Below are 25,547 nucleotides of genomic sequence, written 5' to 3' on the forward strand. Positions count from 1 at the left end.
TCATATTCTCAGGTGCTATGCCTGCTGCTATTTCTAAAACCACACTCTGAGCATCACTACAATATACAGAATACACTATAGTATAGAGAGTTTTAAAATAAAAGCATTATTTTCTGAATGCACAGCTTGAATTTTAATTTTTGACATGCTACTGCTACTTGTTAGCTGTCAGACTTCAGGCAAATTACTTTTCATAGAGAACTGTGAAGTCCAAAGTTTCACCCTACTTGCAAGCAAACAAGTTAACGTGCCACAGTTTTGAGGACTTCTAGGTTAGAGAAGAGTGACTTTGTCACTAAGAATAGCTATAGCCAGAGTATCAACAAGTTTTTACACTGGTTTTCTCAGGAGAGGGAATATTGCATTATAGAAGAGGAACCCCTAGATTAGGGAATCCCATCTTTTGTAATTGAAAGTAAGCATGTCTCTCTATTCCTGCCCTTTGCTCTAGGAGACTATGTTCCAAGGCTGGACAAGCATCTTTTTAAAAATGAGTTTGTTCCAAGAAATTTCTTTAATGTCTTCAAATTTTAAAATGCATTGTATATTTCACCAGCCCATAAGAAATGAGGCAAAGAAATTTTCTACCAATATTAATGTGTAGTTCTTTGTTTTCTCAGCTACTTTATGGTTACCCAGAACCATGTGACTAATCTTGTCTAGTGGAAACAACATGTCACTTCACTCCTGAAGCATTTAACTGATTCTCCTGCCTCACTGACACTGGGGGTTGAATGGGCCTTGTACATTCTAGGCAAGTGGTATAACACTGAACTACATCCCCAGCCCTTTAAGTGACTGTAGTAAGATCTTCCAACAGGTTGAGTTCTCAGTGTGGAGCAAATCTTCCTTCCCTCCTCCCTACCCAAACACATCAATATGTAATAGACATAGGAACATGGAATAAACCTTTGTTCTCTCAAGATACAGAGATTTTCCTTTATAGCATATCCTAGACTATTTGCATCACTTCCAGTGTCCATAGGGCCTGTCTATCATAGGAAAACTAATGGTCATTCATTAAAAAAAAATATAAGCTCTGAGGATATATGTGTAAAAGCTGGATATGGAAGCTATGTGTAGGGGTACACACCTGTAATCCAGCTACTCAGGAGACTGAGCCAGGAGGACTGAAAGTTTGAGGCTAGTCTGGACAATTTAGTGAGAACTTGTCTAAAAATATGGAAGAAAGGAAGGAAAAAGGGGGAAAAAGGAGCCGAGGATATAACTCAGTAGGTCAACACTGTTGTTTTTCTACCCAATACCCATTCTTGTTTTTTTTTTTTAATTGTTAAGATAACCTTAATTTTGCATGGTACCATATTTGTTCAGCCTTAGATGATTGATTCTTTTTGTTCTCAGCCAATAATGATTTGTATCCTAATTTCCTGCTTCCTTGGAAGCTAAAAAAGTCCAATATAACCTAATTCTGGTGTTTTTTTTTTTCCCCCAAGATTTTTTCAAGACAGGGTCTTGCATTGTTGCCCAGGTTGGTCTTGAACTCATGAGCTCACATAGTCCTTCTGCCTCAGCCTCAGATTAGTTGGGACTACAGATGTTGTTTTAGTCTTTTTTTTTTTTTCCTCCTGGGACCAAAATACTGATGAGAACAATTAGAGGAGGAAAAATTTATTTGAGGGATCACAGTTTCAGAGGTCTTAGTTCATGAATGGCTGACTCCATTGCTCAGGACCCAAGATAAAACCCATCATGGTAGAGGAAAGCAGGTCAAGACATGGCCACCAAAAAGCACAGAGTGAATGTTCCACACTTCAGGCAAAATATATACCCCACAGACCCACCTCCTCCAGCATATCCTACTTGCCTACAGTTATCACCAAGTTAATCCCTACTGGGGATTAATGCACTAATTAGGTTAAACCTCTTGTAACCCAGTCATTTCATCTGTAAATTTTCTTCTACTGTCTAACATGTGAGTTTTGGGGTCCCTCATATCTAAACCACAACAGATATGCATCACCATGCCCATTTGGGTAGCCAAGGGTTTGGGGAAGAACTTTCCTTTCCTGACAGAAGGATGACACAGCCATACCTTCCTTCTCTTCTTTTTTTGCCTTGTCCATGAATGAAATTTCTATATGGTGGCAGTCTTTTATACCTTAGATGACAGGCCTGAAGACAACATGGCAGAGCAGAAAGAGCTAGAGTATCCAGTGCTGTCATTGATTGGCTAAAAGCATACCAGGAGCCACCTTCTTCTAAATTTGCTATAGGATAAACATAAACTTTTATTAAATAGTTGCTATTTGCAGCCAAACCTATTCCTAACCCACATAATGGGGATAATAGAATGGAGAGTTGGTTGGTGGGAAAGTATGGTTGAGGGGACATTACAATGCTACATTAGGTTTGAGAATCGGGGAAGGCCTCTCTGAGAATGTGTCTTTGAACTGAGAACCAAATGGTGAGAGAGGAAGTCAACAAAATATGGGATGTGTACTTGAGTGTGGGCAGCACCAGAATCCCATGGAATAGGCTTTGAAGTTATTTTAGTCAGCTTTTTCACTGCTGTGACCAAAAGACCTGACAAGAACAATTAGAGGAGGAAAAGTTTATTTTGGGGCTCATAGCTTCAGAGATCTCAGTCTATAGATGGCCAATGCCATTTCCTTGTCCTGAGGTGAGGCAGAACATCATGGTGGAAGGGTGTGGGAGAGGAAAACAGCTGAGGACATGGCACTAGGAAGCACAAAGAGAGTGCTCCCTCGCCACAGACAAAATGTAAATCCCCAAGGCACAACCCCAGTGACACACCTTCTCCATCCATACCCTACCTGCCTACAGTTATCACCTAGTTAATCCATTGAAGTGGGTGAATTCACTGATTAGGTTAAGGCTCTCATAGCCCAATTGTTTCACCTCTAAATTTTCTTGCATTGTTTCACACATGAGCTTTTTGGGGGACACTTCCATATCTGAACCATAACAGAAATGGAAAAGCTATAGTTGGGGGAAATTGTGTTCCATTATGGATTTCAAAGTTTGTGAGGTCTAGGTAGTATAGGAGAGCTGGAGGATCTGTAAGCGCTTAAGCCAGTTTGAGATCTTGGGAGATTATCATCTGCTTGGGGTAGAATTCTGGAGAATCAGACTAAAACAGAATGTATGACTCATGACTCACCCTGACACATTGCCTGTTACCAAGAGAATGTTACTCATGGAAGGTATGTTTGGATAAAGGGGAAGTAGAGAATACCAAAAACTGACCAGTCCTAGAGTTCTCTGGCCTCTGGACAGAGTAGTTTTCCTCATTTTACTTTGGAAACTAGGTCATGGTCATGGAACTATGAGACCTACCTAGCTCTGTTTATCCCACTGAAAGCTTCCCTGGTGTGGAGTCTCCTGGACATGTGATTTGATTGACCAAAAATAACTAGAACAACAACAACCATTTATTGAGTACTTTCCATGAGCCAGTCATTGTGCTGAAAAATTTACAAACATTATTTTATGAAAACCAACAAAAACTCTAGGAAGTCCCATATACTGATGCAAAAGCTGAAACCTTAGTGAAGACGACTTATTTTCTAATGTCCTGAGTTGCAAATCAGCCTTTTACCAGCATGTCACGAAGATTCCTGAGAGTAGTTTCCCCAGAACGTCCTAGATTTTGGAAGTATTTAATGACCTGTGGCAGAATATTTGAGAACAGTATCCTGAATCTATCTTTCTTTTTTTGTACTCTCCCTTATTTTTCTTTCTTTTCTTTATGTATATGGTGTGAGTGTTCATTGTACATATAAATGTGTATGTATATACATATAAAACACTTAAGTGTTCTTACTTTGTTTTCCCTGCTATTAGGGGAAAAAAGCACTTTGGTATACATGACAATTTAATTTCCAAGCAAATTTGTACTGCGAGGGGGTGGAAGGACTATAGAAGTGTCTCCTAAGAAGACATGGCAGGGCATATCCCTAAATGAAATATAATCTGTTACTTACATAAAGTTTAATGTGGATATGGCTGACTTAAATAATATAATCAGATCAGCTATTTTTTGAAGACCTGTGTTTTGTCGGTGTGCTAGACATGTTAACTGGGTTATATAATTTACTCTTCTCGGTAACTGTAGGATAGGAGACTCATCTCCATTTTGCAGATGGGAGCAGTGAGGCCAGCAGAGCCTAATTTGCCCACTTTGGTCTTGTGATCTTCCTTCTGCTATACAGCACCACTCTGTTATTAAACAGAACCACATTAGTATTTTTCCTGCTTTCTTAATAGGAGGATTTTTAACTGAACTCAGTTATTACTCTTCTTTCTGTATAATCTAGTAAAATTGATGTAAATATATATATAAATTTCAGTATGACCTTCTGATTTCAGTATTTGTAGGACAGCACTGCCCCCCATATTTAAAGAAAAAAAATTAAAGCTTTATAAATTAATAGATTTATAGATCAGATTAAAGGTTTGTAGCATTTACAGCATAAAAAAGTGAAAATGGCCTTTTACATCTCTGCACTGGTCTTCTCACTCAAATCTCTTCTTCTTTTTCTAGAGGAGTTACTATTAACAGTTGAGTGCATGTTATTCCAAACTGTGTGGGTATGTATGTATATGGTGTTATGCATAAACTTAAACATAAAAATAAAGCATTTTCTTTTTTAAAACAAGCGAGCTTACATTGTACGTTTTATTCAGATATTGTTTAGGTAAGCCTGTCTGTTGTTTTTTTTTTTTTTTTTTTTTTTTTGAGTTATAGTACACCTCATTATGATGCACCATAATTAATTTAGCTGCTGTTTTTGTGATGATAAGCATTAGGTTGTTGCTAGTTTTCTTTCTAATATAAACCATATTTTACTGTATCCACCTCATTATATACTGTGTGACTGTGTATTTTTTCTTAATCCCCAATCCCCTGAGCTACATTTCCAGTCCTTCTTATATTTTGAACCTTCTTATATTTCTCTAAGTTGTCCAGGCTGACTTTGAACTTCTGATCCTCCTTCCTCAGCCCCTGGAGTAGCTACCATGCTCAGCATGTGACTATATCATTAAAGAATGATTCCTTGAAAAAGAATTACTAAACGGAACCATATACTAAGTTCCTTTCTTAGGTTTCTGTTTTTATTTTTTGCAGTGTTGGTCTTGCTACATTCATTTCTTAGTGGTGGTTTAGAAGAACAATTTCCTGACTATGATAGGCCTCCATTTTAACCTAACCTTATGTTGAACTGCATGGCCACCCCCATGGAACTGTGCAAATCATACTTCAGGCCCTTCACAGCTTTTCATAGGCTGAATTTGGTCTTTCCTGTAAGATAAGACTCAATAATCTGGTGATAACAGCCAGCCTACCCCTGCCTTTGTGGGTAAGTCTCCTGCCTCCCAGCCAAGTAAGGGATTTGAGTTGAACAGACAGGCCCCTCAGGGACTGTGGTCTCTTTCACTTTGTATCCTCCTGAGTGGTGAGACCAGAGGTTTGCTCATTCCTTCAGTCTTCTATTTATCGGTTTCTCTAAGATCTTTTCACTACAGATCTACATGGCTTGCTGCTCACTTTCTTCAAGTGTTTTGTTGTGGTTTCTTGTTGGTGGTTGGGGGGAGTACTTGGAATAGAACCCAATAGAACTCAATCACTGAGCTACATCCCAGCCCTTTTTATTTTTTACTTTGAGACAAGTTCTCACTACATTTTTGAGGCTGGCCTTGAACTTGTGATCCTCCTGCCTCAAACTCCCCAGTTACTGGGATTACAGGTGTGTACCACTGTTCCCAGCACTTTCTTTAAGTCTTTGTTCAAGTGTTAATATTTTTTTAAAAAAATCAACCACCTTAGGTAAGATTTCAGTACACTACCTCAGTTGCTCTCGGGCATTCTGGCATTCTCTGACATCTTTTGGCTTCAAATATATATGTAAGCTCAGTGTGGCAATCACCTTTTCTTCACTCTTATTCTTAGTACCTCATTTAGAGCAGACATTCAGGAAATGCCTGTGGGTTCAGTGAGTAAGTGAGCACACACACGAGTTTAGGACCCCTCTCTCAGATTAGCACCTACCAATTACACAACCTGCCTCCTTCCTGGCTGTTCTCATTCTCGCCAAAGAGCTCTCGGGGTGAATGCTGTTCACTTTCAAACAGATTGGGCATCATCATTAGGAGGGTCAGTTGGGGGACTGCCATAGGGGACTCTTCAGATGTCTTTACAGAAGTGTTATGAAGAATAATGCCAACACAAATGCAATAGTATACTATTGATTGCTTACTGTGTGCCAGCAAGTAAGAGCAACTAGAGAAGGAGGGAAGAGAAAGTAAGATATTAGCAGGGAGGTAAGGGGGTGGGGAGAGGTTAGGAATATAGCTCAGTGGTAGAGCATTTGCCTAGCATGTGCGAGGCCCTGGGTTGGATTCCCAGCACAGCAGATAAATAAATAATAAAACAAAAGAGGTGAGGTAAAGAGATGGAGAAAGAGAAAAAAATAGAAAGTAAGTGTTGGGGGAAGGAAAGAGAAAATGAGTAGGGATTGAATTGGAGAATTTAGGGAAGTTGCCTAGGGCCACTAGAGCTATTTGCAGAATTGACTCCTAAACATGGTTGATCCTAAAAAACTTAGAGAGCTCTGCTAGTGTGAATTTCTCTAGAATATTTGTAACATTCGTGTTGCAGTTTTAGGGAGAAGAGATACAGTAACAAATGCTATCTACCAGAATGGAAACATTGTAGTTAGCAACTTATCAACTTAAAAATTTCATGGAGAAGGAGCTATAAGGCCTTATCAGGAGCCGAGAGTGGAGCTCTGTAGGGCTGTATGCAGTGATTTGTCCTTATATGAAATTGAAACAGCCTTGTAATCCTAGCAGGCTGTAAATCTGTAAAATGATTACAGCTTTCATGTAGTATTGCCATTTTGTACAGTTTGTTAAGTCTGTACTTAGATATTTTGGCAATATATCTTTGCTTTAAGAATATTTGAAAAGAAAAAAATAGAAACTATGTAAAACAAGTTCAGATAAATGCAGCAGGTTTGCAAATAGATAAAGAGGGGAAAGGAAACAGCTGTTGATAGTTGCTAGTTATAAAAGAGAGTTGTTTCTAGAGGTATATAAGAGTATAGGGGCCATTTGCCCAGACTGGACAACAGTTTCTTTTTTTCAAAATCGAGTCTTGTTTTGAGAGAAAGTTCAAGAATCTTATTTATTTATTTAGCATTATTAAGTACCTCTTATGAGTGGAAGTAAAATCTTAAAAATGGATTGTTACTTTGTCCTAAGTTTTTTGGGGGTTTTGTTTGTTTTGATTTTGTAGTGCTGGGGACTGAACCACTGAGCGACATCCCCAGCCCTTTTCATTTTTGATTTTGAGGTAGGATCTCAAAGTTTTCCAGACTGGTCTTGGACTTGTGATCCTCCTTCCTCATCCTCTGTAGGAGCTGGGATTACACATGTGCACCCTGATCTGACTGGTTTACCTTTTTTTTTCTTCTTCTTGTGTGAAGATCAACTCTTAATTTCCTCTCTTGTATACGCAACATTCTTACCTTTCTTCTTAATTTTATTGAGGATGCTCACACACCTATAGCCTCAGGCAAATTACTCAAGACTGATTCTCTTATCTATAAAATGGGGTATCAATATTTTATCTTGCAAGTTTACTGTAATATTTACATGGAAAAAAATCATTTCTAAAAGGGCTTAACACAATGCTTGGCAGAGAACAGGAGATGTTATTTTTTCTCCTCCTCATGATAAGCTTCTGCACATTTTTTCTTTTTGGAAATGGTTTTGAGTAGTGGCCTCAATTAAAAGTGTATTTGGCCTTTGATATAAGCTGTTTGTTCATGCAACTTGGCAGTTGGCAAAGAACCATTTTCTAATTCAAATGAGAACTTTGAATTCTGTCTCCAAGAAGGTTTCTTACAGGTCATGTTCACAAGCTGCTGTTTCTCTTTCAGATGAATAGACCAGCCATTTTCCACTGACTGGCAGCGATGGCGTTCACTGATAGAGTCCAAAGTAGTGGCAGCAGGTAAGCATGGAATCTATGATTCAAAGACATGATCATATTTAAACTTAGATTCAAGTTTTTAAAGAATAAGTTTGTTCCTTTTCATTCTTTTGCAACTTCAGAACTCTCTAGAATAGGAAAGTGTATGAAAATGTCAGTTTTCTCTCCCTTGAGTCAAATCTGTTAGACTGTCTATCATTTTTTTGGCAGAGGTGCAGGGGATGGGGGTGATACTGGGGATTGAACCCAGGAATGCTCTACCACTGAGCTATAGCCTCAGTCCTTTTTATCTTTTGTGACAGGGTCTCATTAAGTTGTCAAGGTGGTCCTTAATTTGTAATCCTCCTGCCTCAGCCTCCTGAGTAGCTGGGATTATGGGTGTGCACCACTGTGCTCCTGTTTCTTTTTATTTGTTTTGTTTTTGTTTTTGGGTGGGGGATGCTGAGGATTGAACCCATAGTCTCATGCATGCTAGGCAAGTACTGCTGCTGTCTAACCCTTCCAGCCCTATATTTTCTTTAAAACAAACAATTTCTTGTGTTTCTTAATTCATTTATTTAAAATGTGGATGTTAGATCAACATCCTAATTCTGTGTTCAAGGTACTGTTCCATGTTGCACTCACTTGGAAAAATGAACACATCTAGCATCTGCTGAAACAAATATGATAAATCCACCTCATTATGACAGTCTTGGGACCAGGGATTCTGTAATATTTATATCTTGCCTCTTTCAAATCTCTCCTTTCTGCCCTGCACACTCACTTCAGAGCCTTCTTGAATGTATTGAGTGTTGACTGTGGAGAGAAAACTAATATTCTGAATATTCTGAATTTCAAGAATAACTCAATGACATATAGAATTCATAGTATCCCCAATTAGTTTTTACCCAAGCTATTAGTTGTTTAAAAACATATCAAAGTTTAGTGCTGTGATCCCAGCCACCTGGGAGCCTGAGGCAAGTAGCAAGTTGTAGGTCAGCCTAGCAATTTTCAAGGCCCTAAACAATTTAATGAGACCCTGTCAAAATAAAAATACAATAGACTGAGATGTAGCTCAGTGATAAAGCACCACTTGGTTCAATCCCCACTACTCCCTACCAAAACAAGTATCCAAGTGTAAGAATTGGAAACTCAAAACTTGCTCAACTAGTTGTTTTGATTTGTTTTAAAGAGACAGGGTTTTCTCCATGTTGCCCAGGCTGGCCTGGGTCTTCTGGGCTCCAATGACCCTTTTGCATGAGCCTCCTGTATAACTGAGACAATAGGTAGGCACCGTGGCACTCAGCTTCAACTAGTACTTATTAATAGATTTTGTTGTTGTTATTGATGTTGTTTTTAATTTTTTTACATGATAGCCGAGTATATTTTTAAATATAAAACAAGTATAACTTGTTCCAATTTAGAATCCCGTTATTGTGGTTGTACATGATATAGAGTTACTTTGGTCTGTATTCATATTTATGGATAAGAAAGATATGTCTGATTCATTCTACTGTCTTTCCTATTCCCATCTTCCTTCCCTTTCCTTCATTTACCTTTCTCTAGTCCAGTGAACTTCTCATTTTCCTCTCCCTTGTTGTGGGTTTAGCATCCACTTATCAGAGAGAACATTCTGTCTTTGGTTTTGGGGGATTGGTTTATTTTACTTAGCCTGATATCTCCAATTCCATTCATTTACCAGCAAATGCCATTATTTCATTCTTCTTTGTGGCTGAGTAATATCCCATTGTGTATATATACCACATTTTATTTATCTGTTCATCTGTTGTAGGTTGGTTCCATAGCTGGGCCATTGTGAATTGAGCTGCTATATACATTGAGTGATTATATCGCTGCAGTATGCTGATTTTAAGTCGTTTGGTGGTATTTGGGGGGGGGTGCAGGTACTGAGATTAAATCCAGAGGCATTTAACCACTAAGCCATATCCCCATCTTCAGCCCTTTTAATTTTTTATTTTGAGACCGGGCCTCACTATGTTGCTGAGGCTGGCTTTGAACTTGTGATCATCCTGCCTCGACCTCACATGCTACTGGGATTACTGGCATGTGCCACTGCACCCAGCTTATTAGTAGATTTTTGGTGCCTGTAATTCTGAACTGTCCTAGAGACATTTCTACTTCCTTCCTGAAGGAAATTCTTCAGTTTCAGATGGTCCTGATGGGACTGCTGTGGAACTTGGTGTGTTCTCTTTCCCCACCCCAGGGAAGGCATGAGACCAGGCTGCCATTCCACATCCCCCCGGAGCCTGGGAAACCCTGTCGTTATTTGCCTTTAGGTTTGTTCATAATGTTCAGTTACACATAAGTTTTAAATTTTTATGTAGTTAAATGTCTTGTCCTTTATGGATTCTGGTTTTGATTGTGCTTACAAAGGTCTTTCCTACTCCAAGATTGTGAAAATAATGGCATGTGTTCTTTGCTGGCATTTGTGTGATTTCATTTTTTTTGCATTTAAATCAGAACTTGTAAGCTGGTGGCCTGTGGGATGAATCTGGTCAGCATATGGGTTTTAGTTAGCCCTTCACAACATTCTGAAAGAAATTATCTGCCAGTGTTTTTATATAACAAGCTATACTTCTATCTTCTCTTGAAATTTTTTTTAAGATCCAGCAACACTAGGCCTGCATTGCCGTACAGCAATGCTCATAATTGAATAGCTGTAGCTCTTTTGGGTAGGACATAAGCTTTCTGATTCTGAGCTTCAGGAGGAACTTGCCATCAGTTCTTATCAGGTGTGCCAGATGATTCCCTCCAATCTACAGATGGACCAGAACTCCCACCTGATTTCCTCCTATGGACATGTGCTTTATCAGTTCACCCAGAGAGACTTGAAGTTAGGAAAGCACTGATACTTGCCAGTGCGTTATAATTCCTGCACAACCAGATTCACACATGGAGTTCTTGGCTTTCTTAGCTTGCAACCCATTTTACATTTTAGGATTTTTAGTATTTTGCTCCTTCTGTAAATCTGTGATTAAAATCTTGTGTCCCCCACCACCACTACCCCATTTCAGTGTTGGGAATTGAACCAGGAAAACCTTGAGCATGCTAGGCAAGTGCTCCACCACTGAGCTACCTCCCCAACCCCTGTAGTTAAAGTCTTTAGTGTATTTTGTAAATTTTCATAATAATAAGACAATTAAAAGATGAGGGATATTAAGGAGCCTTTTTTTGTTGTTAAAGTGAAAAGCTAGCCAGATGTGCTCACACACCTGTAATCCCAGCAGCTTGGGAGGCTGAGGCAGTTCAAAGACAGCCTCAGTAACTTAGTGAGGCTCTAAGTAACTCTGTGAGACCCTGTCTCTAAATAAAACAAAAACAAAAAAGGGCTGGAAATGTGGCTCAGTGGGTAAGTGCCCCTGTATTCACCCCCTAGTACCAAAAAAAAAAAAAAAAAGCGAAAAGCTAGATAATAATTTCAACATAACTTATCAAATCACCTCTCTTTTCTCTATTTAATTGAATGCTGTGTTTAAATTCCATTACATTCTTTGATCTATCGCTGGAGTCTCTTTTGTTCCATATATTGTGTCTTCTGGCAATTGGCATACTGTTCATTGTTGTTATATATCATAATAATCTTTATCAATATTTTTTCATTTTTAGAATTTTCATTTCATAGCTCTTCACATCTGATTGTATTTCCAGGTATTCTCTTCAAGTCACTAGTCTTGAAAAACTATTCTAGAAAAATTATTGGTGTCCCTCCCCCACCCTCTTATGCTTATTTCATCCAAGACGAGTGCTCTAATCACCAAGTCATACCCCTTCCCCCATGCTTGGCATTTGATTTGGGTCCCTTTGAATTCATCTATTAGAGAGTGGACTTCCATAGAATATTATATCTGGAGTCTTCTTATAGAAGCACCTAGATATCTGATTGGTTTTAAAAAAAATTGGGCATAGGTGAGTAAAGGGGATTCTGGTTAATGAACCCAGGGCCTCATGCATGCTAGGCAAGCACTCTATTAGAGCCTCATCTCCAGCCCAGATGGGTGAGAACTTCAGAGGATGAAGACATTTTGTCTTTCAGCTAGAAGATTTTTGTAGAGGTTTGATTTTTTGAAAGTTTCTAGTTGTTCAAATTGCATCCAGTTTCTTTTCTAGTAGGAAAAAAATCAATTATAATAGTTAAGAGTATTAGTGGAAAAGATTTAAAAGATGTTTTGTATTACTTGTATTTTCTGTTGTTGCTCATTAGTTTTTGTGGCTGTCCTTGCTCATTATTAAGTTTAGATGAGTAATTGCCCTTTGTAGTAACTTTCTAACAACTGCAGAGTTATTTTTATTTTCATTACATTTATTTTCCCAGCTCCTTACCTCCCTGGTATGCTACTTTTCACTTTAATACCTAGTACAAGTGATAAGCTAGGGGAAATCCTAAATAGAGGTCTATTTTTAATATATACCAGTAGCTCAATTATGTAAATGTTTAACCATGATAGGTATTGAATTGTTAAGTAGTTATGCTGGGTGGGGGGGTGGACATCAAGTTCATGTGGAACTTTTCCACAATGGGACATACATGAAAGAAAGCAGATGTTTATGGAGCATGCAACTCTAATAGCTCAAAGAAAATGAAAGTCTGAGTGTGAACCCCCACTTGCTTAGGGCTACATAGAAAGTCATAAGCGTGAACAGTACTAATGTAGTGTGCAAAGACAATATTTGTTTTAGTTTTAGTTTTTGTTTTAGTACCAGGGATTGAACCCACAGGTACTTTACCATTGAGCCACATCCCCACTCATTATTATTATTTTATTTTATTTTTTGAGACAGGGTCTCACTAAGTTGCTGAGACTGGCTTAAAACCTGCGATCTTCCTGCCTCAGCCTCCCAAGTTGCTGGGATTAATAGGTGTGCCACCACACCTGACTTGATTGAGTTCTTATACATAATAGGCATAGGCATATTTTGATTTTCAGATTTATGAGAATTAAATACCATTGAATTTGAGCTCACTTAAGTTTCCTGTACTTTCCTTCCCCTCCTCTTTCTTTAATTCTTTTTGAAAATTGTTATTGGAGTATAACAGGCTGAAAAGAGCAGGCATTGTAAGTACTGTTCAATGCATTTTCACAAAGTGAACACACTTGGTAACAGATTAAGAAAATACAATACCAGCTCACCAAACTCCCCTCTCCTCTTTTTCAGCTGCTACCTCCCTCAAAGTCACTACTCTTCTAACCTCCAGTTTCATGTATTTGTTTTGCCTTCTTTGGGAATTTTATTTTATTTGTCTTGGTACCGTGATTGAACCCAGGGGTGCTCAACCACTGGGCTACATCACCAGACTTTTTTATAATTTATTTAGAGACAGGGTCTCACTGAGTTGCTTAGTGCTTTACCAAATTACTGAGGCTGGCTTTGAACTTGCAGTCCTCCTGCCTCAGCCCCCTGAGTTATTGAGATTACCAATGTGTAATCTGGTAATCTGCACCTGGTGGAATTTTCTTTAAAACAATCATGTAATATGTATTCTTGCTTTCCATGCAATTCAATATTATTTTTCTCCTATTTATTTAGTAATTTTAAATATATCCATAATAATATTTTATATTAATATATTACTTTTATAATCAGTATTAAATATTTTTCATATTCTTTTTTCATCAACTTTTCAGTCTAATCTGATAATATTATAATCCCAACTCTTTCTTCTACCTCATCCTCTTCTACCTCGAACTATTACTTCAGCTTTCAGTTTTAAATTGCTCAGATTGATGACATATTTTTTATAATTATTTTATTTCCTTGCAAACTTTGTCTTATATTGATAACAAAAGATGGAAAGCCTGTAACCATTACTTACATGGTTTTGATCAAAAAGCAAAACAGTAGCCAAGCATGGTGGTGCACATCTGTAATCCCAGCTACTAAGGAGGCTGGGGTAGGAGGATCACAAGTTCAAGGACAGCCTGGACAACTTAGTGAGACCTTGTCTCAAAATAAAAAAAATTTAAAAAGGAGAGAGCTAGGCATGTAGTTCAGTGGTAGAGTGCTCGCCCAGCATGCCCAGACCTTGGGTCCAATCCCGAGTACCCCCTCCCACCCCTGCCACAGGAGGCAAAATAGTATCTTAGGATTTCATGTCTCTGTGTTCAAAGTCAACCCAAGTTATCACTTGAAAGAGAAGGTTCATATTGATAAGGACAAATGAATTCTTGAGTAAATGGTTCAAATTTATGCCTTGTTTTAAATCACTTCATCTCTTAACAGTGTTTTGTTTTTCTGGGGTTTCTAATTTTCTTTTTATTGAACAGAGCATGCCTTTATGCCATTTTAATAGCCTGTTCAACTTCTAACCCTTCTGTATCAGTTGCTTGAAATCTCTCATTTTCTTCTTTGAATCTTAAATTTGATCAAAGTGTGTGTGTTAAATTACCTTCTGAAGTTGGGTATGGGTCCTCACAGCCAACATAAGGCGAGGATTTGTTCTGGGAAATGCTTGCAGGGTGACTGGGAGAAAACATGTTGAGGTAAAACAAGAGAATGAAGGATATTTCAATAAGCCTGTACTAATAGACAGGCTTTGTCTTTCTGCCACCAGGGTGGGTACTTCTTATAAATGTTGTAGGAGATCTGCTGAAATGCTTGTCAGTATTTGGGGGGGGGGGGACTGAGGGACTGAATTTTGTGAAGCATGGCTCACTTTATAATATGGCACCTTTAGAAGCCTTATTTACCTAGGAGAGTCTGAAATAATGTTTGCCTCTCCTAATTGAGAGGAGCCTTCAATTAGTGAGGAAGCTACAAGGTGTTAAACAGATTAACACCTATTATATGGACAGATTTCCCTTGTGTGAGTAAATCAGGGACTGAATTTCCAGATGCTTACCAAGGAGATTAATGGCTAAAGACCATGTTTTCTTGAAAGAGTGATTGGCTTGGGCATTGTAAATAATCTGCACCTGGAATTGTGAAATGGGGAAATAAGGAGGTTTTCCTGTGTTTTCCAAGTGAAGGAGTTTGAGATATGATTTTTACAATCAGTCATGCTTCTTATACAGAATGTGTGTTTTCTTTATTTTGGAAAGTGTTGCTGATTGGCAGGTATGTGTTGTTGCTGTGTGTAGTTTCAGATGCTCAGACGAGACACTCAGTTTGATGGGTTTAGAAGCTTGGTTTTAGGCTTATTTCAGATCTGAGGAAATCACTTTTGAAATTAGGTATTTTCCAAAGAGACAGTTAAAATTGGGGTGGGGTGGCAAAAAGATTAAACTATAGAAATGGTAATTTTCCAGTAAAACCTTCAATCACATGTCAGATTGGAGCACAGCTGTGTGTGAGAATCTGAAACCAGTTTGCGTTGAAACTTCTCTGACATGGGTCATGTGGTTAAGTTGACTAACTTTTTTTTTTTTTTTTGGAGGGGGGGTACTAGGGATTAAACCAAGGGGTGTTTAACCACTGAGCCACATCTCCAGCCCTTTTTGGTATTTTATTTTGAGACAGGATCTCACTAAGTTGCTTAGAGCCTCGCTAAGTTGTTGAGGTTAGTCTCAAACTTGTCATCCTCCTGCTTCAGCCTCCTGAGTCACTGAGATTACAGGCATGTACCACCTCCCCAGGCTTTGGATAACTTTTAAAACCTCCTTACAATAAGAATAAGGAGAATAATGATGTAAATGCCATCACAGTATCTGGAACATCATCATTCCTCAGAAAATGATTAACTTTTCTCCCAGGTCATGATGGTAGAATGGTGGGCTTCAGGGGAGTCAGTAGCTCCATTAGTTCTCCTTGGAGAGAAAGGGCTTTGTTTAAAGGCAACTCTTTGGAATGAAGGGTTTCCTTTATGAGCTGCTCTAAGAATAGCACTGATAGGAAGGAGAATGAAGGAGAAACAAACCTTTCAGAAGGAGACATGAAATACAGTTATTTGCAGGGCATATGGATACACTTAAAAGGTTTTTACTGTGGTCTAGTTTGCATTTAATATTGGCTATGGGATTGTCCTAAATACACACAAAGAACCATAAGAAAACTCTGCTACATAGCACGTACTCTTTTACAATTAGCATAGTCATCTTTAGAAACAACAGAAATTTAATTGGGTATAGTTTTACGTGTTGTTTTAAGTATAGTTTAATCATTTTTAGTAAACTTACTGAGTTGTACAGCCATCATGGCAGTCCAATTTTAGAACATTTCCTGCAATTCAGTAGACAGAATTACCTGTTTACAGTTAATCCCATTCCTACCCCTAGCTCCAAGTAGCCATTAATCCATTTAATACTTTTGTTTATTCTGGACATTCCAAATAAATGTAAATGTAGTCAGAATATGTAGGGTTTGTGACTGGCTCCTTCCACTTAGATCTCTCAATCTTTATTCATGTTTTACCACAGATCAACTTTTTTTTTTTTTTTTAATACTGGATTTTGAATCAAGGGGCCTCATATTGACTAGGCAAGCACTCTGTCACTGAGCTTAATCCTCAGCCCTTTATATTTTATTATGAGACAGGGTCTCACTAAGTTGCACAGGCTGGCCTCAAACTTTTGATCCACCTTCCTCAGCCTCCAGAGTCAAGTTGCTGGGATTACAGGTGTGCACCATAGCACCTGGCTTTAATTCCTTTTTTATTGCTGAAAAATAGACCATTGTATGGATATATCATCTTTTGTGTATTATTTACCTGTTGGTAGACATTTAGGTTGTGTATCCTTCTATTTCCTATGATGAATAATGTTACACATATTTTTATATCTTTTGGATAGATATTTAGGAGAGGGATTGCTTACTTATAAGGTAGATGTGTTTAGAATCATCTTTACATTATTTTTAGTCTTACAAGTTAATGGGCCCATGATGCAGTTTCAAATTCATTTCCATGTGGCTTTTCTCTTGCCTTCAGCCTGAACTTTCTACTAATACAAGCAATTGGAGAGAATGAATTCATATCCATTCAGTGCCTTCAGTATAATGGACACTATCCAGGCATTTGACATTTTACCACTTTAGGTGAGACCTTGGTTCAGGCGATAATAAAACAGACATTGAGTTGCTTAGGATTATATCATTTCTGTAGGAATATTAATTTTATAGTATCTTCATGTGAGAAGTATCTTTTCTCTTTTTTTGGAGATCTTCAGTCATAACAATTCTTTCCCTTTGAAGTTGTAGCAGCTATCCTCCTTTGGAATTTGTGAAACAGGGCTAGAAAGAAGAGAATTTCAGTTCTAGATCCCTCACGTTTCAGAAGTTTGAGAGACAGTATTTCAAACCCTGAGTTTTGTTTTCTGTACCTCATGATAAATCACCCTGTAAAGGACTCAGATTTGTAGTCTCATGTTACTAAAAGCAGCAAAGACCTAGAGAAGCTCATTGCTGAATTTGCAACTCAGACTCTAAGGAATCTGGGCAAGTAGGTTGGTTTAGGTTGGGAAAAAATTTGATTTCTGTACTAAAATATATATGAGGCACTGTGCAGTTTCATTTCTGCTTTTGACCAACAAGTCCTGATGCCTTCATCAGATAATGCCTTCTTCCCAGCCTGCAATGCAGAGAGACACCGTTTTTGTTGCCTTAAAAAGAACTAAAACATGATACAAAGTAATTGTATGTATTTATCTAGGTAAGAGGTTATTAGGCTGGATGAGAGGGTGCATACCTGTAATCCCAGCTACTCAGGAGGTGGAAGCAGGAGGATCACCAGTTCAAGCCCAGCCTGTGCAACTTTAGTGAGACCCTGCTTTCAAAATAAAAATTAAATAGGTTAGGGGTATATAGCTTGGAGGTAGAGCTCCTCTGGATTCAATCCCCAGTCCCCACACATACACCCCAGATTTTTTCTCTCTTGGATAGGTCTTTTAAAATCTACTAAAAGCAAGAAGTCATCCAAGATTTCTTCTTAAAGATAAGAGTCTAAAGGCTATGAAGGGAACAAAAAATATTTCATACATTATAGTGACAATTAAAGAATTGGGACTGGGGATGTGGCTCTGTGGTAGAGTGCTTGCCTAGTATCCTGAAGACCTTGGGTTCAATTCCCAGCAACACTTGTATAAACAAATAAATAAAATGTTGTCTGCAATTAGCCATAATAATCTAATTTAGACTCAAGTGCACTTCTCTCCTCTATAAATATAAATTGTTATCTTGGAAATATTCAGACATTAGTATCAATATAAGGAATTTTTAATTTTCACATATCCTTTTCTCAGACATGACATTTCTCAAGACTTTGCCACACTTTAAAAATATCTATCCTTTCTTTGCTAAAGTATTTTACTTTTTTTCCTGCCAAAATATTTTAAACAAATCCCAGACATCTCTTCTTTCACTCCTGCATACTTTATATTCATCTAAAAAATATTTCCCTGTGGAATTAAATACCAACCTCAAACCTAATAAAATTAACATTTCGTTTTTATGTTTTGGTGGTACTAGGGATTATATCTAGCTAGGGTTTTGTGCATGCTAGCCAAGTTCTCTCACTGGGCCACATCCTCGGCCTTATTTATTTTGAGACTGGGTCTCCCTAACTTGCCCAGGCTGGCCTCAAACTTGTGATCCTCTTGTGTCAGCCTCCACAGTAGCTGGAACTACAGGCATGAGCCATCTTGCCTAGTTTAAAATTAGCATTTTATGTCTATCTAGTTACAGACTTTTCAGATGCCTTTTAAATGTCTTTTGAAATTGTTTATATCCTGATTCTTCCCAAACCAAAGTTCACATGTTGCATTGTTTTTTTCTTGAGTCTTCATTTGTAGCATTTAACCTACTTATTTGGGGAGTGGGGGGTGTTGGCTGATTTAAGAAGCTGAGTTGAATGTATGTCCTACTTTGTGGATTTGTCTGTTTTTGCTTTCTGTGAATGTGTTTAACTCACTCCTGTATGCCAGTGGTTCTCAACTGGGGATAATTTTGCTCTGCCTCTCCCAGGAGTCATTTGGCGATGTCTGGAGGATTTTTAGTCATCATAGTCTAGAGGGGGAAAAGCCAGAGATGCTGCTAAACATCCTACAATTTATCAGACAGTCCCTGACACAAAGACTTTTCTAGCTTCAAAAGTCCCAAGTGTTAAGGGTGAGAAACCCTGTGGTTCTATCCCTGAGGAATGGAAGTTAATGCTAAAGCTTGGTTACAGTCAAGATAAGTGTTTTTGCTTAAAATAGCTTAGTAGTCCAGGAGTGTTCCGTGTCTTGATCTGGATGCTGGTTACAAGGGCACTTTGTAGAAATTCATGTGAGGTTTTTTTTTTTTTTCCGTTTCATGGTTCTGGGGTGAAACCCAGTCCCTTTTGCACACTAGGCAAGTGCTGTGCCACTGAGCTACACCCCTAGCCCTGTGTACTTTCTAAAGCATATGTTGTATTTTAATATAAAATGTTTATTTCTAAAAACTGTATTAAAAAAAAAAAAAAAGCTGGGCATGGTAGCTCACTCCTGTATCCCAGCAGCTCAGGAGGCTGAGATAGGAGTATTGCAAATTTGAGGCCAGCCTCAGCAACTTAGCAAGATCCTCAGCAACTTGGTAAGACTCTGTCTCAAAATAAAACTAAAAAGGACTGGGGATGTAACTCAGTGGTTAAGCTCTCCTGGGTTCAATCCCCAGTCCAAAAAAAAAAAGTATGTTACATTTTCATTTAAAACATGTACTAAAGTGCTGGGGTTGTAGCTCAGTGGTAGAGCACTTGCCTAGCACTTGAGGCACTGGTCTGATCCTCAGCACCACATAAAAATGTATAAATAAAAATAAAGGTACTGTCTCCATCTACAAATAAAAAAATAATAAAATAAAACCTTTACACAAACAAAAAACACTTCACGCTATGTACTTTCCTTTTTGATTACTACCTCAGATTCTTAGATACTTCAAAAAATCTTTGAGCCCTCTTTCCTTTTTAAATATTCTTACTATTCGGTTCCTTTGAATACTGGTAGAGATGGTGTATGGAGTGAATATTAGTTAAATAAGTATTAGGTATTGTATGGAGTGAATATTAGTTAAATAAGTATTAGGTATTGTATGGAGTGAATATTAGTTAAATAAGTATTAGGTATTGTATGGAGTGAATATTAGTTTGATGTTAGAACTTTAAGTAAACATATTTTGCTGCTGTAAACAGGCTGATGTGACAAGTGTGTTAGATATAGATAAGGTAGTGACAAGTGCGAAGTGTGTTAGGTATGGATAAGGATGATGTAAGGGGAAAACCCCGGTGGGTGTAAACGAGTAAAAGAATGAGGTAATGCTGTAAATTGGATATAAATATTGGGCCCGGAGGACAGGCAGTACCATTCAGGCCATGCCCGCCTGATGGTCCGTCCAGTCTCTGCTCCGCTGCCTGCTGTGTGAGGATCCTGAATAAACGAGGCATTGAAAGACATCTCCGAGAGTCGGTGTGTTCGTGTCGCCGGGATTCTGGTTCGGGTAGGACACGGCCGGGGACCCGCCTGCGGTTGACCTCCGAAACCAAGGCCCCTCCAGCCTCGGGAGCTGCTCCCGACAGATGGGGAAAGTGGGTGCCTTCTGGCCTTATTGTTGTTGAGATGGGTAAATGTCATGACCAAGTCAAGGTGTGTCTCATTTCTTGCTCTGGAGAAAATTGCAGAGTTTCCTTAAGGGAGGAATACTTAAACCAGAAGTAAGTAAGCCCCTTGAGCTTTCTATGAAGAAGAAAAGAGAGAGAAAGTCATACCAGATGGGATGGTTTAATACAGGAGTTTGCCTTTCATGCATGGTGGGATTTTGGAAAGGGACATTCTTGGCAGAAAGGATCAGTGAAGATAGGGAATGCATAGGGGTGTGCTGGGAACCTTTTCTTGAGAGATGCCTTAAAGCCAGTTTCTCTCCCCTGTCTCTGATAAATAATTGGAAGGAAAGGCAATGAATTTTTTTCTGACAGTTGGTTCATACTAGGGGCCAGGGCTTCGTTTGCAAATGAAAGGACTGCTGTTGGGGTAGTTGAAATCACAATGGGCCCTGACTCTTTTCACATCAAAGTGTAAAAGAATCTCCAGGGGTGATAAATGGGGGCTGCTGGACTCATTACTTGTAAACAAAGCTGAGGGATGACCTCGAAATTTTTTTTAATTAAAAGAAAACAGGGTTTCCTAGTGGTGAGCCTGGGGCTGCTCTACGTTTGAATTTTGACTGTTCCACTAGAGAAGATCTTTGTTAAGGTTACAGGGAAGGAAGCAGCCACTGTCACCCTGGGCCTGCCTTGATTCTCAAATTCTGGAAGAAAAAAAAAAAATACCGCTCCATGCCCAGGGCAGACTGGCAGGTAGCCTTCCTGTGTTGAGAAGCAGAGGAGTTTAGGTTCCGTTACAATAAGTTGAACAGGGTGAAATTTCTGAGTCCTGCTCTCTTGGGACAATTTAAGAGTTTGAAGTCTTCCTCTACTCCTTTTTCCCACTGAACATCGGGAGGAAAACTCATTTACTTCTGTGTGGTAAATAGAGTTCAGGCTTCAAGAAAAGTCTTGCCCTTTATAAAAGAAGTTCAAAGGGAGTTGTCAAGTTTTCATTTAAAGTTTAAAGATAATATTTTTTGAGTAGTTATAGGATTTTGTATATGAGCAATACCCTTAAGCTAAAACTATAGTATTTAAATAGTGTATGGTGTTGAAAACAACACTATTAAAATAATATGCAATTTATGGAATTAAGACTGGGGAACGGCTATCCAAATTCAGCCCTGCAGTTGAAGGTCCACCTGCAGTAAGCTCCTTTCTTGTGACAGCTCCTCATCAGGGTTATCTTGCTGCCTTTTTTTTATTTTGTATTCCCCCGCCCGCTTGACTTACCAGTCCAAGTCCTAACCAGATGTTAAACAACTGGAGGTCAGAGATTGCCCTCTGTAACCCCAGTGAAACTAGTAAGGCACTAAGCGCACAATAATTCTAATGTATTTTTACTGACTTTCCAGATGTTTGGTGATTGCCCTCTGAATTTGTCTTCCAAAGGTGCAGAGGTTGCAGATGGAGAGGAGCTGGAAGTCCCTGGATGATTGGCAGGGAAAAGCTATTTACCAGCTTAGATGTTTTCAACTATAGTTAAAAGAATACTCTATTTTGCTTGATACGGGAATGGTGAGGATGTGGAGACCCTACTGGTTCACAGTGCTTTTGAGATGCCCCAAGAATGAAACAACTTTTTTTTTTTTTTTCCCCTTTTAGTGCTGGGGATTGAACCTTTGTACATGCAGTGCTTTACCTCAGAGCTACACTAGTCGCAGGCTAAGCATTTGATAGACATACTTTAATATCAATATCACTGCCCCTGTTGAGGTTGCGTTTTACAGATGAAAGAAGGAAAGGAAAGGGTAACTGATTTATCCGTGGCAGATAGTCAGTCTAGCTTCTTTCTGTCACCAAACCCCAAATCCTCAAACTTTCTTCCACACTGTCACCTCAGAAGCTGGTGCTCTGAAGCCTGGGCCAGAGATCTTCTGTAGCTGACTGGTCTTTTCTCACACCATAATGAGTATGAGATAAAAGATTGTCCCTGGGAGAGAGTTCCAGCATGGCTACAGTAGTCAGAGAAACTTGTACCTTTTTCAATAAAGGCACAAAGCTGATGAGTATGGGAGGTAGGTGGGGAGCCAAATGGCAGGACAAAGTTAAAAGATTCGTTGATTTTAAAAACTTGAAGAATAGGGCTGGGGTTGTGGCTCAGTGGTAGAATGCTTGCCTAGCATGTATGAGGCCCTGGGTTTGATTCTCAACACCACATATAAATGAATAAAATAAAGGTCCATCAACATCTAAAAAAAAAATTTTAAAAAATGTTGAAGGATAGAGGTGGTGCCACTCCTAAATCAAAACCTCCCCAGGTCGCCTCTCAGAAATGTTTTCATGCCCCACCCCCATATGATGATGTGTGCTCTCTCTGAAGGAGCACTTTGTGGTCTCTACCGCTCTGCACAGATGTCAGGTGGTGGCCCTGTTGATAAATCAACCTCTCAACGGTTGGAAGTTGTAGCAGTTTTCGTTTTTAGATTATCTGTCAACATCCGGCAGAGACTTACTTTCCCCTAGTGAGCACTCGATGACTGAGATAGGAAATCATCCTTAATTTAAGAATGGAGGCACCAGTTTTCAAATAAGACACAGTATTTCATAAGAAAGAATGGGAAAGAAATATCTTATTTGCCTAAAAAAATATTTGAAAATATGTGTTCCTTAATAGTTTGTAAAGGTCAGAGCCAAAGAGCTGAGAGCAAAGGAAATAAGTGTAGGGCTTGGGAGGATAATCAGAACAGTTCTTGACATCACTGTTACTTTTACCTTCAGGCCATCACCTCCAGTGGAGACTCTGGGGGCTCCCTGGGGCCCTACCACTTTCCCCATGAGAGGCAGCCTCCAGCCAAGGGGGAGAGAGTTTGCTTTGAAACCAGTTACACCTGGGTTTGAATTCTAGCCCCATTCCGAGTGTCATACTGGCATTTAACTTATCCTCCAGACTCTAGTTCTCTTATCTGTAAAGTAAGAAGAAGAATGACCATTAAATGTATCTTTTTAAAAGCCCAACAGGGTACTCCAAACACAGAGTTGCTGTTTAATAAGTAGTTTCTTCCCTTTTTGTTGGCCCGCTTTTGATAATTTTAGTGTTTAGGGCCTGGGGGATTTGAATTTTACAATATTCCTTAAATGCCTGAGAGTTTTTAAAAGTTAGGGCTCCTCTGGGCAGTGTAGGGGAAGCAGCTTTCCCACGCTGGGAGACCCAGCCCTGAAGCTGGTGGTGTGTGTGAACTGTTTAGTCACATGTTCCTGATGACTGTGAGTTCAGCTGATTATGAGACCAATTTGTTGTTGTTGTTATGGAACTCTTGAAAATATTTGGGTAATTTAAAGTGGTAGGCAACTCTGTGAATCAATTTCTCAATAACATTCTTATTTCTTACTTCCTACTGAAATATTACAAAGGATATGGGTAAATGTGGATGATCATGTACAGAGACTAGATATGTACTTAAAAATACTTTTTACCTTTGTGTGTTTGCTGGGGGAGGGGTGTGTGCTGGGGGAGGGGTGTGTGCTGGGGTTCAAACCCAGGATCTTATACAAGCCAGGCAAGCACTCTACCACGGAGCTACACCCTAGCCCTATTATTATTATTATTATTATTTTTTGCCCTTTTATTTTGGAAAAACAGAAAACTTGTATTTCCCTCAGACCTCTTTGGTTTTACATGGAGTGCTTTGTTCTCATGGTAGTCCAAAATTCGCTCATTCATTTAGCAAAGATGTGTGCAGAGCCTTCAATATCTAATGTGTCTGCTAGAAGTCGGTGGGGGCGGGCAGGGATGGGGATAGAAACTAGCAGGAGGAAAGGGGCTAGAGCAGAAGTAGATTAATCCCCTTTAAAGCTCATACTAGCTAGAGCTTGCATCCCAGTTGCTGGGTAAAGGTATCACCATAAAGTATTTTTCACCCAATGTTTTAAAATTTTTCAAAACTTAAGCTTAGTCCAATGATGCATTTTAACCTCATAGGGAATCACAAGGTGGGTCAGACCAGTATTTCCATGTGAGACTTAAAGAGGTTAAGTGGTTTGCTCATGATCCCAGTGTTAATAGTAAAACTCTTCTCAGCCAGGAATGGGTGTTCTCTCCCTTTCCCAGACCCCCAATCTATCAAAAATTTTCTCTTTCTTCACATTCAGCTGAAACATCATCTCTTTCATGACTCTAGTCATCCATTAAACTCCTTGTTCTTTTGGTGCACCCCTCACTTGGCCTGTACCTCTGCCAGATTTTAACTTGTCTCTGTTCCCATTTCTCCCTTCAGCACCACTATGTGATAATGGACTCAACATTTTTCCTTCACAGTGAGCACCCATGTAATACTTAGTCAGTAGAGGGTGCCGGTGGGGCACTGCTGAAATGAGGAAGATACTCTTCCTGGTTCTGTGGGCACAAGCATGTGTGTCCCACGTGCATAGGAGAGTGTACACACCCATACTTGCATCCAGTGGTGCTTGGCCTATCCAGGTGCCCCAGAGATTGGAGTTCCTTGGAGACCTTGCAGCCTCTGCCTGGGCCCAGTAACTAATTCATCTTGGGACTCCAGTGCAGATGCATGGGCATACCATAGGCCTCATGCTGACAGATGAGCCCTGCTTGCTCTGTGTACGGGCCTATCAGCTGCAGCTCACCTGTACTCCAAATGGGTATTTCTTGCTCCTTTGCTGTTGTGGACCTGTTCCAGCGAACTTCTCTGCCCAAAGCGGCTGTAACTCTACCCTTTCCAATACTATCTCAACTCCACTTTGGGGAAAGAAGCCTCCTTCAAGTTGTCCTTTGGGTACCTTCTCTTACCCTTAGGGTAAATTTTAGAGTTTCCTTTACATTTTTAATAATTATTCCTCCATCACAGTTTGACATTTTTAAATATTAAACTTTTATTCACATTATTATGTGGTTTCTCTTTTCTGAGTAGTCCCCTACTACTTATTTTCTTCAATGTCACATATCTATCCAAATTCCAAATGACTTGTATAACAGAGGCCAGTCAATCCTTCAACAGTGTCCCTGTGCTTTGCAGATAACTAGCAATTAATGAGTGGCTGAATTTGCTGCTGTTGGAATCAGCTGTCAGAGAGAAATGGAGGAGG

General features: G+C 39.1%; 1 protein-coding gene across 2 annotated transcripts in view; it reads left to right on the forward strand.

The window, feature by feature from the left end:
* AFF1 (ALF transcription elongation factor 1) overlaps positions 1–25,547 on the forward strand; it is a 202,728-nt gene that overhangs the window by 4,905 nt on the left and 172,276 nt on the right. For both annotated transcript variants that reach the window (XM_081303788.1, XM_081303789.1), the window contains exon 2: positions 7,926–7,999. In XM_081303788.1, coding sequence (XP_081159914.1) covers positions 7,962–7,999 — 38 coding nt within the window. In that variant the 5' untranslated portion in view covers positions 7,926–7,961. The remainder of the gene's footprint in view (positions 1–7,925; positions 8,000–25,547) is intronic.

Source organism: Spermophilus citellus, assembly GCF_964194105.1.
Source record: "Spermophilus citellus genome assembly, chromosome: 8".
NCBI lineage: Eukaryota > Metazoa > Chordata > Mammalia > Rodentia > Sciuridae > Spermophilus > Spermophilus citellus.